General features: G+C 33.2%; 1 protein-coding gene across 4 annotated transcripts in view; it reads left to right on the top strand.

The window, feature by feature from the left end:
* Window positions 1-16963, top strand: part of HYCC1 (hyccin PI4KA lipid kinase complex subunit 1) — a 40711-nt gene that overhangs the window by 12320 nt on the left and 11428 nt on the right. For 3 of the 4 annotated variants that reach the window (XM_087712779.1, XM_087712780.1, XM_087712782.1), the window contains exons 2-9: window positions 2027-2103; window positions 2409-2510; window positions 3044-3223; window positions 4952-5032; window positions 7923-8038; window positions 8250-8345; window positions 11400-11516; window positions 13533-13624. In XM_087712779.1, the coding sequence (XP_087568905.1) occupies window positions 2053-2103; window positions 2409-2510; window positions 3044-3223; window positions 4952-5032; window positions 7923-8038; window positions 8250-8345; window positions 11400-11516; window positions 13533-13624 (835 nt within the window). In that variant the 5' untranslated portion in view covers window positions 2027-2052. The remainder of the gene's footprint in view (window positions 1-2026; window positions 2104-2408; window positions 2511-3043; window positions 3224-4951; window positions 5033-7922; window positions 8039-8249; window positions 8346-11399; window positions 11517-13532; window positions 13625-16963) is intronic. The other variant, XM_014055053.2, reaches the window with a different exon arrangement.

The following is a 16963-nucleotide window of genomic DNA, read 5'->3' as shown; positions in this document are numbered from 1 at the left end:
ACTCCAGGGGGAAAAAACTCTTCGTTTCTGTACGGTCTTGTCAGCTCAAGATAATGTACCCTGGATTTGTGGAAATAACATGTTATTCTTCCTCGTGATTAGCTGGCGTCCTATTGATAGAAATAGAGAAAAGAAACCTACAAACCTGTTAAGCTCTATGCCTACATCTATCAACATACAGCAGATGCATTTTAGCGTTCATAAAACTTGACCTTCATTTATGAACTTATTAAAAATATTATTTTTAAATTTCTGAAACCTAACTGCAGAAATCTCCCACGATTTGGTAATTTTGATGACGTTTAATGACATTTTGGTATTTTAATGTTATTTAGAAGTGAATTTTTCAGTAATTTATTTTATGTATGGACTATTGCACAAGACTTGTTTTCTCTTTAAAGCATTCTCTGCAAACATGGATTACAGTAATTATGTATGATGACCTGATTACTTCAAATTCAGTGTTTGAGTGTAGTGATAAGCTAATATGTTTTCGTCAAACAACATCATGTTCTCTCTAACCAAAAACTTGTATATATATTTGAACAATGCTTATCTCTCCTGCATTCTGAAAATAATTCTATCAGTTGTATGAATTGTGTAACAGCAGACAATTGCGGAAAATTATAACAGGTGGGCCTTGACTTAGCCCATTTGTTTCCACTATTGTCTGAAACTGTGATGGTCCTAAAAAAAGGATTCACATTCTGTACCCAGGGTTATGGCCACTCTAGTGCCCCCATAGTTACCTGAACAAAATTTGGATGCTTAGCAATCTACCTGCTCTTACAACTGACCACAGGGATGCTGCAGCTGTTTTTACTTGCCTATCTTCCCCACATCCTGTCCTTTTGGGTCCCTTGGGCTACTTCACACCAGGCTGTACCCTACACCCTTGAGCCTCTCCTGCCCCATCATATCTTGCTACACTTACTTCTTCTAAACATTGTGTTTTCCAAGGAGAAGTAGCTGATATACTACACAACCTTCCTATTTAAAAGCCACATAACTGTTAGAAAATTATCTCAGACTTAGGAAACACTGGTCATTAGTTGTGTGTCCTACTTGGCTGTATGATACTGTAGCATCTAAGCTGAGAAAGAAGTTGCATTCACAAACACATATATAGTATGGGATCAGAATGAATGCTTTTATTGCAATACTGTATAGCTACAGTTCAGTTCCTTTGGCTACAATGTTTAAATCTTGAAGGTGGCCTTTAGTGCCCCTTTCTTATTTGCTATTGAGTTGAAAGAGAAAATTACCAGTTCAGTTTCTGTTCTGGTTCTGCTTTCTTTTCTGCATCAATGCAGAGGGCAAGCGTAGTTGAAATCTTGCAGGGGTGGTCCCAGTTTGTAGGAAAAACATATTAGAAAATTGACATTTACTTCTTATGCTTATAATGTAAGGTTGAAGATTAAGAATACATTGAAATATATTGAATGCAAATGGAGATAAGATATATGAATGATAAGTGATTTCTACTACCGTGTTTCCCTGAAAATAAGGCAATTTTGACGCCTGAAATAAGCACTTGGCCTTATTTTTGGGGAGGTCTTATTATTTTTGAGGTTGCAGAAGGCTGCGAATGTGGTCACCTCATGGCTGCTGCTGTGTCGCAATATTTTTGGGGAGGGCTTATTTTGGGGGGAGGCTTACTTTTAGCACCTACACTCAAAAGCCCAATTGGGCTTATTATCCAGGGAGGTCTTATTTTCAGGGAAACAGGGTAATAGATACGAATGAGGAAGAATAGATTCATAACATTGTATCTTCTGACATTTTCATTTGTAGTAGTGTATGGTATAAATTCAGTAGATTTCATTTTCAAAGTGGTAGGAGACAGAGCCTCTTTGCTGGTAATTAATTTTATCTCTGTACTTTGTCAGAAAGTTTGTGTTAAATGAAAAATAATTATACCACTACTAATATTGTATAAAAATGTGAAATCTTGCTGGGGTAATCCCAGTTTGTAGGAAAAACATATTAGAAAATTAACACTTACTTCTTATTCCCTCAATTTAAGGTTGAAGATTAAGAATACATTGAAATATGTTGGATGCGGGATCAGGGATCGTAGAAGAATGGTTATCAGAATTCAAGGTAATCCATGATTCTTGAGTTATAAGAAAATTTGAAACTAAAGATTTATAAAATATTATTTTTTATTAGAGATTACAATATAAAATTTTAGAATTAATACTAATCTACTGTCCAAGAGAGTTAATAGAACATGGCCATTGCCCTCTTGCCAATGGTTGCAAGATTTTTTAATGTACCTGCTTGATTAGTGTTTGATATAGAGGTATATTTAATTGAACAGATTTTTTTAAAAAAATAGAATGGTATATATTAGATGATCTCTTAAATTTATCTTATATCTGTATATCTTAACTGGTTTTTGTTAGACTGTACCAGAAACATCTATAGCAAGTTATGCTAAAAATTTGAAAAACAAGGTTTGCTTGGTTTCATCTATATATAAAGTTATTCAAGATCTACAAAATGAGGTATGTAGATATTAATTAATTTATTAATTAATCGGGGCTAACATTGAATACATTGCATAGTGATATGATGACAAGAAGTAAAAAATAGAATATAAAATTCTGTTTCGTTCCTTAAAATACTCTTTTTAGATTTAAATGTTTTGTTGGTCTTGTTCTATATAGACATGAAAATTAGAAACAATTTCTAAATGATGTTCTTTTTTCTTGAGCTATTGTGAAGTAGAATATAACTATAATGTGCATTGTTTCAAAAAAAGTGAAATCTTCAGGAAGGATTATACTTATTACAATTTTAAGCAATGAGGATTCAGTTTCGTCTCTTGCTGTGTGAAAGACATACAGTAAAAAGGGTTCCTGTTATCTTCTATGCAAAGTTTACATCTGTTAAATAAGCTGAACAAATGAGGCTTACTAAATACTGGGAACCAATATAATACTTAACAAATGGAATCTTTTAAAAATCGTGAGAAAATGCATCTTACAGTAACATATTTAAACATTGCCAAATGTTTAATGCTTGTTTTTCATTTCAGTTGCTGGAACCAGTCTGTCACCAGTTATTTGAATTTTATCGCAGTGGTGAGGAACTTCTTCTGCAGTTCACACTTCAATTTCTTCCACAATTGATATGGTGCTATCTTGCTGTTTCTGCTAGTAAAGACCTACAAAGCAGTGGCTGTATAGAAGCACTTTTACTAGGAGTTTACAATTTGGTTTGTATCTAGACTTAGAATTCATTCATTCAATAATTTATATGTTACTAAATTCCCCCAAAAGGCTTTAATTGTCATTACATTTCATTGCTTGATACATTAGGTTCCTTTAACCACAGCGACTTTCATTCATGTTGACATTGGTATAAGTGACCACTTTTTATGATGAATATTAAACATCTGGAAGAGGAACATATTTTGAATGGTGTTCTCTATGGTGGTAATTGCTTGTAGTTGGATGAAGGAACTAGCTTGAAATAGATGGTAGCAAAAATGTGATTATTAACCATTCTTTTTTTACACAATTATCCGTAAGATTTTTTCGTGATGGTGAGATGGTTCACATGTGAAGTTGTTGAATATGCTTATGAGATGTAAAGTTAGTCCAAGGTCCATGTGAATGTTTGCATAAGAAAATGTGCTACATTCTGGAATTAATGAATTTGAACATAGGTTTGTCTTTTTAAAATTTTTGCAGGCTTTCTTCCCAATCATCAATATTTTGGTCGTGTGAAAAAAAGAGATAAAAGGAAAATTGGATATTTATGGGCACTATAATAGGATGCATGTACATTTTTTTGCTTGCTTTAGAAATAGAGGAGAACTCTCAAGTATATAGAATATGTCTTTTTCTTTCATGTGAGAAACTGAGTATGAATGCATATGGGCATATAAAAATGATAAATGATTTCTATTAATAGATATGAACGAGGAAGAATGGATTCATACCATTGTATCTTCTGATAGTTTCATTTGCTGCAGTATATAGTATAAATTCATTTCATTTTCAAAGTAGTAGGAGACAGCCTCTTTGCTGGTAATTGCTGGCATATATAAAGTTTAATGTGTTATATTTTGATTCTGTAAAAATAAGGAAATTTAAGTGCTGTTTCAAAAGTTTTAGTTGCACTTAGAACAGCATCCTTAGTATTAATGTAAAAGCTATCTTGAAACTTTCTTTGAGCTATATGCTTTCTTAAGCCAGAAGCTATTTTATCAAATTATTATTCTCTCTGTAGTAAATATGTATCTCAAAAAGAAAACAATTTCTCATAAAGTGTAAAGTTTCAAGAGACAATTGCATTAAATGCTAGGCAGTGAGTTTAATTAATAAGTACTGAATAGGCAGAGCAAAATCAATAATGCCATTAAAAAAACCTAAAGAGCATTTTATTAGAATATACTAATAATCTAAACCATTTAAATACTCTTTTAAATGTGTGAATGGTCTCTGCAAAGAACTTACAAAACTAGATGTACTGCTTTCAAAAACATTTTAAAGTAATAATTCCTAATTTTAAGTGATATACCTTATGGCATTTTAATAGTCTTCTCACAAATAAAGAAGTAAAAACATATATTGCAGCTACTCTCACTTTCATATTATTTCATGCAAGATTACCATGTTATGATTTTAACAATCTCTTTCAAAGTGATAAAACACTATGACTCAAAGGGTGCGTGGTAGTTAAATACCCTGAGAGTGAAGAATTAAAATTTCACAATTACTCTGTGAACAAGATGGGAGTTACATAAATGTGATTAAATAAATGTTTAGATTTTGCTACATATAAATTATATATATAATTATAGTCATAATGTATAAATTTCTATCTTTATTTATAATAATAAATATGGCATGATTTGGGAGTTTATGTTCTGCTTTATGTTTGTTGATGTGCATTTTTTATGAAATGCATATGAATAACTTGATTATTTTTCTCACAGGAAATAGTTGACAAACAGGGGAATAGTAGGATCCTAAGCTTTACAATTCCATCTTTATCTAAACCTTCAGTATATCATGAAGTAAGTTTTAAAAGTACTCTTGTTTATAACTTTGTTCTAGTCTCCCTTAAAAGAATATAATCTGACCTTTTGACGTCTAAATTAGTAGGAGGCATTCTTTGGTTGCATTTACATTTTCAGGGAAGAACCAAAACTAAGTTGGCCACATCACATAGGTCATTTTAAAATGTGGCGACTTACACTATAATTTCCATTTCTAGTTGGGTAGGGAGACAAATTCTTTCTGGGGCTAGGTTCTGGAACTTCTGCTGCTAAACAATTCAGTTGTTCAGTGAGTCATCGTGTGACTGCACCTGATTTTATGACCTCTTGTTTTCGTTCCTAAGTGAATCCAACTCCCCCCCAGTGACTTTCTTATTTGAAGCCCCTCGAGGAAGTCAGAAATGGCAATCATGTGATCTCAGGATGCTACAACCATTGTAAATACATGCCAGTTGCCAAGCATCTGAACGATCATCATGTGACCATGGGGATACTGCAAGGTGTAGGTTTTTTGTTATTTTCTCCTGTAAAGATTTATTTGCTTTTCAATCGAATTCTATTGCTTGTATGTTACAGTGCATTCAGAAAGTATTCAGACCCCCTTCACTTTGGTTAATTTTCTTATTCTGCAGCCTGATCTACAGTTGTTGAAATGCATTTTTTCTCATTAATCTACACTCAGTAGCCCATAATGACAAAGTGAAAACAGAATTTTAGAAATGTCTGTAAATTTATATATATAAATGGCTGTGTGTGCTTGTGTATGTTCCAGCATAACTCTGGAACACCTTGAGCAATTTCAACCAAACTTGGTACACAGATGACTTACTCTCTGGAAAGAAATACTATGGAGGTAAGACACCCCTAACACCCCTCGGTGTGTGTGTTCTATTAAGATACAGCCTGTTGTGCTTTAAAATGGCTTCGGCTGTACGGCTGTAAAATGGCTTCTACTGTACAGTGTAGTGGAGTTGCCATGGTAATGGCTTCATAGTACTCCACTAGAGGACTCCCTTTAAGAAAGTGGAAATCCAATCTTAGAAATTGTATTTGGTCTGGACATTTTCCCCCTATCAATAAATACCTCGAAAATGCTGGGTTATCAGCTAGTTACAAATAAACTGAAATATTACATTGGTATTAGACTCTTTAGGGCAGAGATGTCAAACTCAACGCCTGGGGGCCGGATTCAGCCCGCGGGGTGCTTAGATCTGGCCCGCAAGGCCACCTTGGAAACAGCCCATTTTTGCTGGCAGAGCTCTTGGGCCACCACTGGCACCCCTGACACAAGTGGTTTATAGCTGGCCACCCCCACCACACCTCCTGAGGTCAAACATAATGCTGATGCGGCGTTCACTCACTACTTTTTTTAAGCACCTTTGACAGCAATTATATCTACAAATCTTTTTGAGTATGATGCAACAAGCTTTACACACCTAGATTGGGGGATTTTCTGTCATTCTTCCTTGCAAATCCTCTCAAACTCAATGAGGTTGGATGGTGACCGTTGGTGGACAGCCACTTTCAGATCCCTCCGCAGATGTTCAATAGGATTCAAGTCAGGGTTCTGGCTGGGCCACTCTAAGACATTCACAGAATTGTCCCTAAGTCATTCCTCTGTTCTCTTGGCTGTGTGCTTAGGATGGTGGTTATGTTGGAAAGTGAATCTTTGGTCCAGTCTGAGGTGCTGATCTCTGTGGAGCAGATTTCATTGAGGATATTCCTGCACTTTGCTCCATTCAGCTTTCCCTCAACCCTGACCAATCTCTCAGGTCCTGCTGCTGAAAAACACCCCCACAGTCACCACAATTAAATTTCTTGAAGTAAAGAAATGAACTGAATTAAATTTCAAGTTTTGTTGCAAAGAGTCTGAATAATGCCAATGTGATATTTCAGTTTTTTTAAAATAAATTTATAGACATTTCTAAAATTCTGTTTTTACTTTGTCATTATAGAGTACTGAGTATACATAAATAATGAGGAAAAATGAATTTCAACTACTAGAATTTCAGGCTGCAGCATAACAAAATTGACAAAAGTGAAGGGGATCTGAATATTTTCTGAATGCACTATATATTAAAGACAGAAAAAATCCTGAATGATTTATCTTGATCTGATTTTTTTACATCTCAAAAAACCAGGCATTTTAACAGTGATGTATGGACTTTTTATATTCACTGTATTCACTGAAATTAAATATACATTGATAAATTATTATTTACCAAAATTTAAACATTTATATCCACCTTACTTCCCAGGAAAATATTTATACTGTATGGGCAAATATATTCAATTGGGGAATATATAATATAGTTAAAAAGCCAAGGTAAATTTGAATAAAATATTTTTAGAGAACAATTTTGTAGGTATTTGAAAGCTGTTGTTATATTTTCATCACTGATATTTTCACACTTTGAAATATGATCAATTAAAATTAAGATATGCAGTAGTTTTTTTGGAAATCTGTAAACATTGATATAATAAAAATGTACTTTCTTGGGAAAGTAAACAAAGATATAAAAAAAATTACTTGAAAAATTTCCATAAAAATGAATAATTGAATGGGCATTATCCAAAATAGCAATATACACTAATTTAGTTGCAAAAAATGCTAAGAAGTTTCAGTTAATGCAATTTTAGTAGGCTGTATACTATCTATGTGATTATTTATTTATTTATTTATTTATTTTATTTTTCCCTGCCTTTATTTTTTTTATAAATACCTCAGTGTAGCAACATAATACTCCTTCCTCTTTCTATTTTCCCCACAACAACTCTGAAGCAAATTGGGGTGACTGTCTTAAAGTCATTGATAATAAACTGCTTTCTGCTTTCTTTTTCTTTTTGATTTTTTTAAATTACTAATGCCATGTTAAGTGATATATTGAAAAAAAACTATTTTGTTTAGCCTTCCAGTATTGGTTCAATGGCTCTTACTGAGGGTGCTTTATCTCAACATGGCTTATCCAGGGTTGTATATAGTGGACCTCATATGCAAAGAGAAATGTTGACAGCACAAAACAGGTAAAATGTACTATGTTGCTTTCAATTATAGATATTAAAGAAGTAATCTGGGCATATGCAAATTATCCTTTTCTCATAAATTAATATTTAACAAATACAGTATTTTTAAAAAAAGGCTTATATGTATTGTTGATATGACCAACGAAGAGGAAATGTTTTATTTGCATGATTAATGATACTCTTAAAATTAACTATAATTCTTATTTTATAGATTTGAAGTATTGACATTCCTTTTGCTACGGTACAATGCTGCCTTAAGCTATATGCCTGCGGTTTCTCTTCAGTCTTTATGTCAAATCTGTTCAAGGTAATTTTTTCTGAAGATATTGATAATGATAAACTATGGCTGTAATTATATAAGAATACATTTTACTAAAAAACAAAAGCTTATATAGGAGAGGGGAAAAAGGTAATTTTCATGTTCAAAAGTTTTATTTTCTTTTAAAACAAACATTTCATCATTCCTCAATCAGTAAGACATTGGAGTACAATTTTTTTGTGTCAAAATAGTTCTAGTTTACCACCAAATTCTTGTCTAGCCTAATGTATACCTCTCCCTCCCTCCCCCCTCCCCCCAACCCTCCTCCTCCTCCCCCCCCGACTTCCCAGAATTCGTACACGGTATGGATTTTTAACAAACACAGTCTAAAATCTATTGAGAAAAAAGAAATAAAGAAATTAATGACATCTCTACATTGATCTTAGCTTCTTCTTGCTGAGCTAACTTTAAACAATTTAAATCATTTCTGATCTTAAGCATAGGCTAACTGGAATATTTCTTGGTCCCGTATTTATTTTGTATATAGTCAATCCATTTTTTCCAGTCTCGTTTATATCTCTCATTTTGACATAACTGCAGTTTACCAAATCCCTGTTAAATAGAACGTGTCAGAATTCAGATCTTCCCCGAGGCATAAACTCTTTATATCCATATTGTGATTCAATTTAATTTACTATTCTATTCTATACTAGTGTATTAATAAAATGTATTAATTACATTTTATTGCTTCATTAAAATGATTAATACTCAGTGATCTAGGAGTTTGTAATAATTTCTGTAACTCATTGGGAGAGTTGCTTTGGCTTTAGTACTGTTGTTTTTGACAAGTGAAATAGGGCACTGTTTCTCGTCCTCTCTCCCTCCCTCTCTCTCATGTTGGTTTGGATCAAAAGGTCCATATACATGGAGAAACTTATAAATGTGTCACTTTTTTCACAAAATAGCTCATTGAATAAGTAAAGTACAACACAGAATGAGTAAACTTTACCCAACTATATAACAATTATGCAAAATATAATATAAGAAGTGAAGAATTTTTATATATTTTGAAAGCCAATAGATGTTAATTACACTCAGACCTGAAAGCAAAAAAGCATGAAATGTATTTACTGAATTTCCTAAATACACTAATGATATTAATTAACACAACACAACAGAAGTATAGTTGATTGCTGGGTTCATAAATCAATGTCCATGTCAATGTGTAGAGGCTGCATTGTATATTATTCTTAGTAGTTCATAGCTAGGACTTCTATGCAGTAATCTCCCCTAAAAAAAGAAGAAGAATAAACCATAGAGAGTCTTTGATAATTGATGCCTCCATGTTTCTACTTGAGGTGCATGATTAATTAAAGCCGCAATATAATTGTGATGGGACCATATTCCAAGATATAATCTCTCTCCCTCTCTCTCTCTCTCTCTCTCTCTCCCTCTTGAAGGTTCCAACCTAGTTGAAATATGCTTCAAGGCCTTTTGGAAAGCCAAAAGGATGACAGTGAATTTGACCTTTATTATACTTTTACTGTTTTTCCTCCCAGCTTTCCACCATATACACTGTTATTGTGGTTGCTCTATGCTTCTCAGAGCAATTATAGTGTTGGGTGCCTTACAAATTTCTAAAACAAACAAATAAATAAAATATATAGGTCTTTTAAACTTCACTGTGTGACACCCCTATGGAAGACATAGCTGAAATTAGATGTGATACAATAGAGCGATTTACTTATTGTAGAGCGAAAAGTTGAAGATATTTTATTATTGCAATATAAGTCTTTGAAAAGAAAGCTTTCTGGAAAAAAATCAACTATAATTTGTATGTATTTGCTGAAATAATTTATTCAGAATAGAAGCTTATGAGGTTATAATAATTGGTGTACAAAGTTTGATGTCATGTAACTTAGCAAGAGCAATACTGCAGTTCCAGTTACCATTTTAACTCCAGGACTGTGCAGATCATTTAGTAGAAAGATGTGGAAATCCCAGGCAAGCAGGGATGACTGGTAGAGCTATGAGTAAGAGTTAAATCTAAAAATTAAAATTGTAGTTGAAATTGTATTAATATTTAGTCAGTCAGTCAGTGCTATCTATCTTTGGTATAAAATAATTTATACTAATTTATACTATTAATATGAAATTATACTAGTTATCAGTATAAAAACAATTAATACTATACTTATACTGTTTACAAAGGAACCAATTAATAATAATTTTTAAATGTAAATGCTGCCTGGCTCCCACCAATTCTGAGCAGTTTACAAATTGTTAAAACATTAAAAAAAGAAAAAGAAAACTATGGATAGGAACACAGAAAAAGAAGAAAAAGGAATTTCAGTCATGCTCACCAAAGGCCCGGAGAAAGAGACAGTTCTTTGGAAAAGAAATAGGATAGGGTCCATTTGAATCCAGAATCCAACTTCCAGAGAACAAGTGATGCTACAGAGAAGACATGCTTCCGGCATCCTGGCATTGTTTAATTAAAGGAACTCTGAGTTTATAAACACTGACAGATCAGCTAGATTAGGTAAATAGTAATGGGAGACAATACTATTACAGTCCCTCAAGTATGCTGGCATTATATCATGTAGGGCTCTATGGGTAGTGACAAGCACCTTAAATTATACTTGGAAACAAACAGGCAAACAGTTTGCAAAGTAGAATCATTGGATCATTTTGAAGGATAATGAGATAATCAGAGATTACCTACTCGAGAGAATCTAATATTTTGGAAGTGCAGTATTGGGCAATCTACTAATTTTATTTTGGGGTGCAGGATATACTACTATATGTAAAGCATTTTTTCATTTTGGAATATTTTTTTCCCCAACTGTCACGATAGTGATATAAAATATATTTCTAAACTTCATCACTAATCTGTAAAAGATCCTACGTTACACTCCTAAATAGTATGTGCACTTTGCTGACCCACCTATTTGGCCTACAGAAGAATTACTTGTTTCTTGATTGTTTTGGGGGTAGTTCTTTTTCACTTTGAAATCCATAATATTTTAAAGTTGTGTTGGATGGTGCAATATAGCAATTTTAAAATAGTAATGGTAATTTTAATATTGGTATTTCTTTTAGAATCTGTGTTTGTGGGTACCCTCGGCAACAAGTAAGAAAATACAGAGGCATAAACAGCAGAATTCCAGTCTCCTCTGAATTCATGGTGCAAATGTTAACAGGGATTTATTATGCTTTGTAAGTTCAGTAAATCTATGTCTTGTATATACATGTAATAGTGAATTTTAGAGCACGTTATATATAAAATACAAAATGGAATGCTTATTTATATGATAGCAGAGGCAGAATTCAGAACTCTCACAGTTGACATTGTAAAGGTAAGAATTTTTCAACTTTCTTCCTATTGTTTTTATAAACTGTCCAAAGTAACTTCCTGAATGACAATCAGTAGTTGATTCTGGCCCTACAAAATGAAAAAAAAAAATCTGCTTATCACTTCTTTTAAGTAAAACCAAAACAGACATGTAGTTTCATGAGGGAAAAACTGCAAAATCTATAGTAATTGAGATTAGGATCAATCAGATGCTTAAAAAAATATTTTTTAGAATCTGAAAGACTACCCTTTCTCTCCCTAAAATGCTGGTTTCACATGGGGCAGTGGTGGTAATGGAGCTGGCAGAGCCAATTGTTAAACTTTTATCAGCAAACCACATTATATGACAATGATTATCTTATGCCCATAGGCTGGTGATTCTGAAATTACTACAGATAATTCTTATTTAACAACCATTGACCATTTGAAGTTATGGTGGTACTGAGAGGATGGTTCTTTTGTCTGGTCCCTGAAGTAATGGCCCCCATGGTCACATGAACAAAATTTGACTGATTGGCAGCTTGCTCATACTTAGGACCACAACAGTCCTCAACTCCACCCATCCGCCCACAATTCTTAGTCATCATAACTCGACTATTGAAATCAACACTGGGTAAAAGGAAACATGTACATGTTAAATGATAGAAACATATATGTTAAATATGCAAAATCTTGAATTTGTAATCCTATGGAATTTGTGTTGTTTTTAAATGTTCAGATTTCTTTTATAGATAGCATTCTGTTTGAAAATTATCTAATCTAAATTTTTAAGTAGCAATTTTAGCAAATTCCTGATAGTTAACTGATAGTTAAAATGTTGCTATTTTTTTGGTTAGGAAACCATGTTGAGAAAGCAAATTTGCATTCTGGTACAATAATAGTTATGACAGAAACATTGTGATTGAGATACAGCATGTGTTTGTATTTTAAAAGTCACAGACCTTTATTACTGCTTTGAAGTAGTGATGTAGAAGGGATATTAATTTTTTCCTGTGCATAAATTTTATCAATGTATTCTGATCACTAATGCTTCCATGGAAAATATCTGTCTGTCTGATCTATCCCCAATATGTATGCGCATGTGCATGAATATTCATATACAATTAGTCATTTAATTTCATGTCTGCGTGTGTGGGTGCTTTATCACATCTCATTTGATACTTGGTACTACGTGTTTATAAGAAGGATTAATATTTCTTATAGGTGTTAGGATTTACACTGTTTGGCATGTTGTTTGAAAAAGAGTAACTTATAAATCCATTCAATGAATTGAATTCATTGCTACCTTGAAATACAGACTGGAGTGGATGTTAAATGGGTGGAATTTCATCATGCATGTTGCAAGAAATTTTCAAGCTTTCTTCTGGTTTCAACAGTTGCAACATTTTTTCTTTTTTTCTTTTCCTATATTATTATACTTAAGATATGCACTACTTCTCTTTACCGATAATCGCAGGAAACAAAGCTACTGAATTGTAATAGTATGATTACAGAGGTTCTTGGGCATAAAAAATGGTATGGAGCAACAAATCATTGAGATCTGATTTATTTATAAAAAGCTGCCTTTAAGTATAATGAAACATCATATCCTTGTTCTATTATAATGACTGATCCATTTTGAATTCATTGTGGAGATATATATTTCTTACCTAACATTACAGAAGGAAACAAAATAAGATGACATAGACATATTCTATAATCATTGAAATATTTCCCAAATTACTAATTTTTCTTGGATGTATAATTTTTGTATTTATAATATTAGAAACCATTTACTAAATATCTGTTCATGACTAATATGCATGGCTATGATAATGAAAGAATAATCATATTATATTATAGCATGCGGTCAGTTTTCATTTTTTGGCTTAACATTCTAGTTATAATGGAGAATGGGATCTGGCTCGTAAAGCAATGGATGATGTTTTATACAGAGCACAATTGGAGTTATATCCAGAACCACTATTGGTAGGTGTTTTGTGTCCAATGTATTATTCTTCAGGTTTTTAAATTTATTTTGAATATTTTTGTATATTTAACTTACATAATTAAAGTATCTTACAGAAACAAAATGTCATTATATCATCATCATCATCATTATCATCAAATATTTATTCAGTCACAGACCAGCTAAAATGCTTAAAATAATTTAAAACAAAGCAAAGTCTCTGAAAATCATGTTCTCATAGATGTGCAGCAGTTATAGCATTCTATAACAAAAAACAAAAACTAACAAAAACAGTTTATTGAAGGTTGAATAATTTTTGTAATAAATACAGTATTTATGTAGTGGAAAAATACAAGAACTAAATTGATATCCTAAGATTGTGAAGTTTTGTAGCAGACATTACTACCAGACTCTGTTTCTTGACTTGCATTATCACTATCAGAAAAATCTAATGCACTACAATATGTAAAATACTTTTCCTAAAGATTTCAGTTAAATGGCTCTTTGTAGGAGCTTCCAATTATTTAGTAATCCTGATTGTGTGTGTAGGTCAAGCATACCTAACCCCCAGGGGATGAACTGGTATCAATCCATGGCCTGTTAGAAACCAAGCTACACAATTGGAGGTGAGCAGTGGACAAAACTTTTTCTGAATTTTCAGCAGCTCCCCAGTGCTAGCCTCACCACTTCACCTCCACCTCAGATCATCGGGCATTAGATTCTCATACGAGCGCTAACCCTACTGTAAACTACACATGTGAATGATCTAGATTGCGTGTTCTTCTCTCCACCCCCAATGGTCCATGGAAAAATTGTCTTCCGTGAAACTGGTCTTTGGTGCTAAAAGGTTTGGAGACTGCTGTAGTAGGACACCTTAAGGCAATACTCACCATTTTAAAATTGGTCTTGAATTGACTGGAAGGTAACATTGAAAATTTCATATCCTGATTCTGTGCTATACTGATAGTATTTTACTTAAGAGTAGTCACTTAGCGATTGTTCATAATTACATCAGACTTCCTCAGGACCACTTACAACCTGGTTTTGAAATTCTGACGGCTGCCCCTCTCCCACAGTCACATGATTACATTTTCATTAATAAAATTGTTTCTATGGTTTGAAAATTGATTTCATTGCATTGAAAATTGATTAGATCATTCTGTTGGCAAGTTAAATAACAAAGCTCTGTTGGTAGGAATTGTTTTTCACATAATTTCTCCAAATAATGAAATAAAAATTTGTTAGATTACAACACTAGTAAACTCTTTCAGTTCTTTAAGGCAGAAGGATCAGATATCCTATTCATAAAACCCCCTTTTCCGATATTCAGTCATATTTTAATACAGAGGTGGCAACATCCACATCAGAGGTGGGTTCCTACCAGTTCGCACCAGTTCGGTAGAACCGGTTCGTCAAATCTACCGAACCGGTTAGAAGAGGTTCCACTAGTGGACCTGGAAAGCAGGCCACACCTAGAGAAGAGGTTCCAAAATTTTTTGAAACCCACCACTCACACACACACACACACACACACAGAGAGAGAGAGAGAGAGAGAGAGAGAGAGAGAGAGAGAAGGAATAAATAAATAAATAAATAAATAAAAAAGAAAAAAGGAAAGAAAAAGTGAGAGAGATGAAAGGAAAAAGGAAAAAGGGACAGAGAGACAAAAGCAAGGAGAGAGGGGGGGAAGAGAACACATGGCCAGCAAGCCACTCCCACAAAGGAGGCCACACCCACAGAGTAGGTTCGAAAAATTTTTGAAACCCACCACTGATCCACATAGACCCTGCTGAGCATTTTTTGAAGATTCACTCCTGACTTCCACAATCTTAGTTTCTAAGATATAAAAGTTAATATTTATTTTATTTAGATTTAAAAATTCTATCTTTATTATTTTTATAAAAAACTCAAGACGGCAATATTCTTTCTTTCTGCTATTTTGTCCAAAACATCCTTGTAAGGCAGATTGGGCTGAAAGAGAGTCACTGGCCCAAAGTCCCCACCTTTTCATTTTTAAACTGGGACTAGAATTCATAGTCTCTTGGTTTCTAGTGAAGTGTGCCTTAACAATTAAACCAAACTGGCTCTCAATTAGAGCAATAAAATTCTTAATACAGTAGCTTAGGCCTGGTAAGATGCCAATTACTGTCAGAGTTATTTAAGAAAAATATGAGGTGTAAGTTCCATTTTGGGCTTCTGTCTTCATAGACATGGATAAAATGTGATATCCAGTGATTGGGGTTTGAGTGTTATAATTCCTCTTTTTGACAAAGGTACAAGAAATAAGCTTGACAATTATAGTCCAATCAATGTGTTGAACAATACTTGCAAACTCTATGCCAGGCATTTTGATTGGAACTTTCAGAATAGAAAATAAGTCCATTTTAGGTGAAGAGCAAATAGTGTTTAGGGTTTTCCCCAATACATTTATCAAAATTGTGAAAAAAAAACCTAATAAATGAATAGGAGTGTTGGAATCCTCCCTTTGTGATACATTCTTGGATTTTAGAAATGCTGTTGACTCTACAGCTAATTCTCAATTTAGAGTGACAATTGAGCCCAACATTTCTATTACTAAACAAGGCAGTGTTTAAATATTTTTCTCTCCATTTTATGACATTTTTTGTCACAATTGTTAAGTAAATCATTGTAGTTATTAAGTAAAACATGTGGTCTTAAAATGAACCTGGCATCCCCTATTGGCTTTGCTTTCTAGAAGTTGGTTGGAAAAGTCATAAATGGTGTTCACATAATCCCATGACAATGCAACTGTCATAAATATTTGCCAGTTGTCAAGTTGTAAGTGTGAGACTAGTCATGTCACTTTTTTCAATGCTGTTGTAACTTTGAACAGTTACTAAATAAATAGTTCCAGGGTTGCAGACTATTGGTATCTCCAGAGACAAATTCAGGGCAAACTGGTATACTGACATTAATATTTATTTTACCATTTATCAACACATTCCACAATAGCACCTATGTAAGAGTTAGAAGTAATCTGAAAGGGACAGATTATAATGCCTATGAAAAAGTTTGTAAGACAAGATTATATTTTAGCATTTTACTTTTCAGTCTTACTTTTCAATCTTAACTCAAACTCTACCACTTAAAGTAGCTGATTTAAATACTCCAATATTTTTGCGTGCAATTGACAGGATAATGGTTTTGAGCAAGATGTTGCCTTCTGTGATGGATTCTGAGATTGAGTCATTTGCATAGAGAAAACCTGTTTTGTATCTTCTGTTTGACATTATATAAACAAAGGAGAATATGTATGAAATTGATATGCACATTTGATAACATTTTCAGAAACAGTTTGCCATTGCTTTGTTCCTAAGGCTGAGAGAACATAACAGGTTTAAA

The sequence above is a fragment of the Thamnophis sirtalis genome, unplaced genomic scaffold (assembly GCF_051295495.1).
Source record: "Thamnophis sirtalis isolate CommonGarterSnake01/CBP01778 unplaced genomic scaffold, rThaSir2_p1.2 scaffold_4, whole genome shotgun sequence".
In the NCBI taxonomy this organism is placed as follows: domain Eukaryota; kingdom Metazoa; phylum Chordata; class Lepidosauria; order Squamata; family Natricidae; genus Thamnophis; species Thamnophis sirtalis.
Note: the sequence above shows the minus strand (reverse complement) of the source record. Positions and strands in the feature narration are given on the sequence as shown.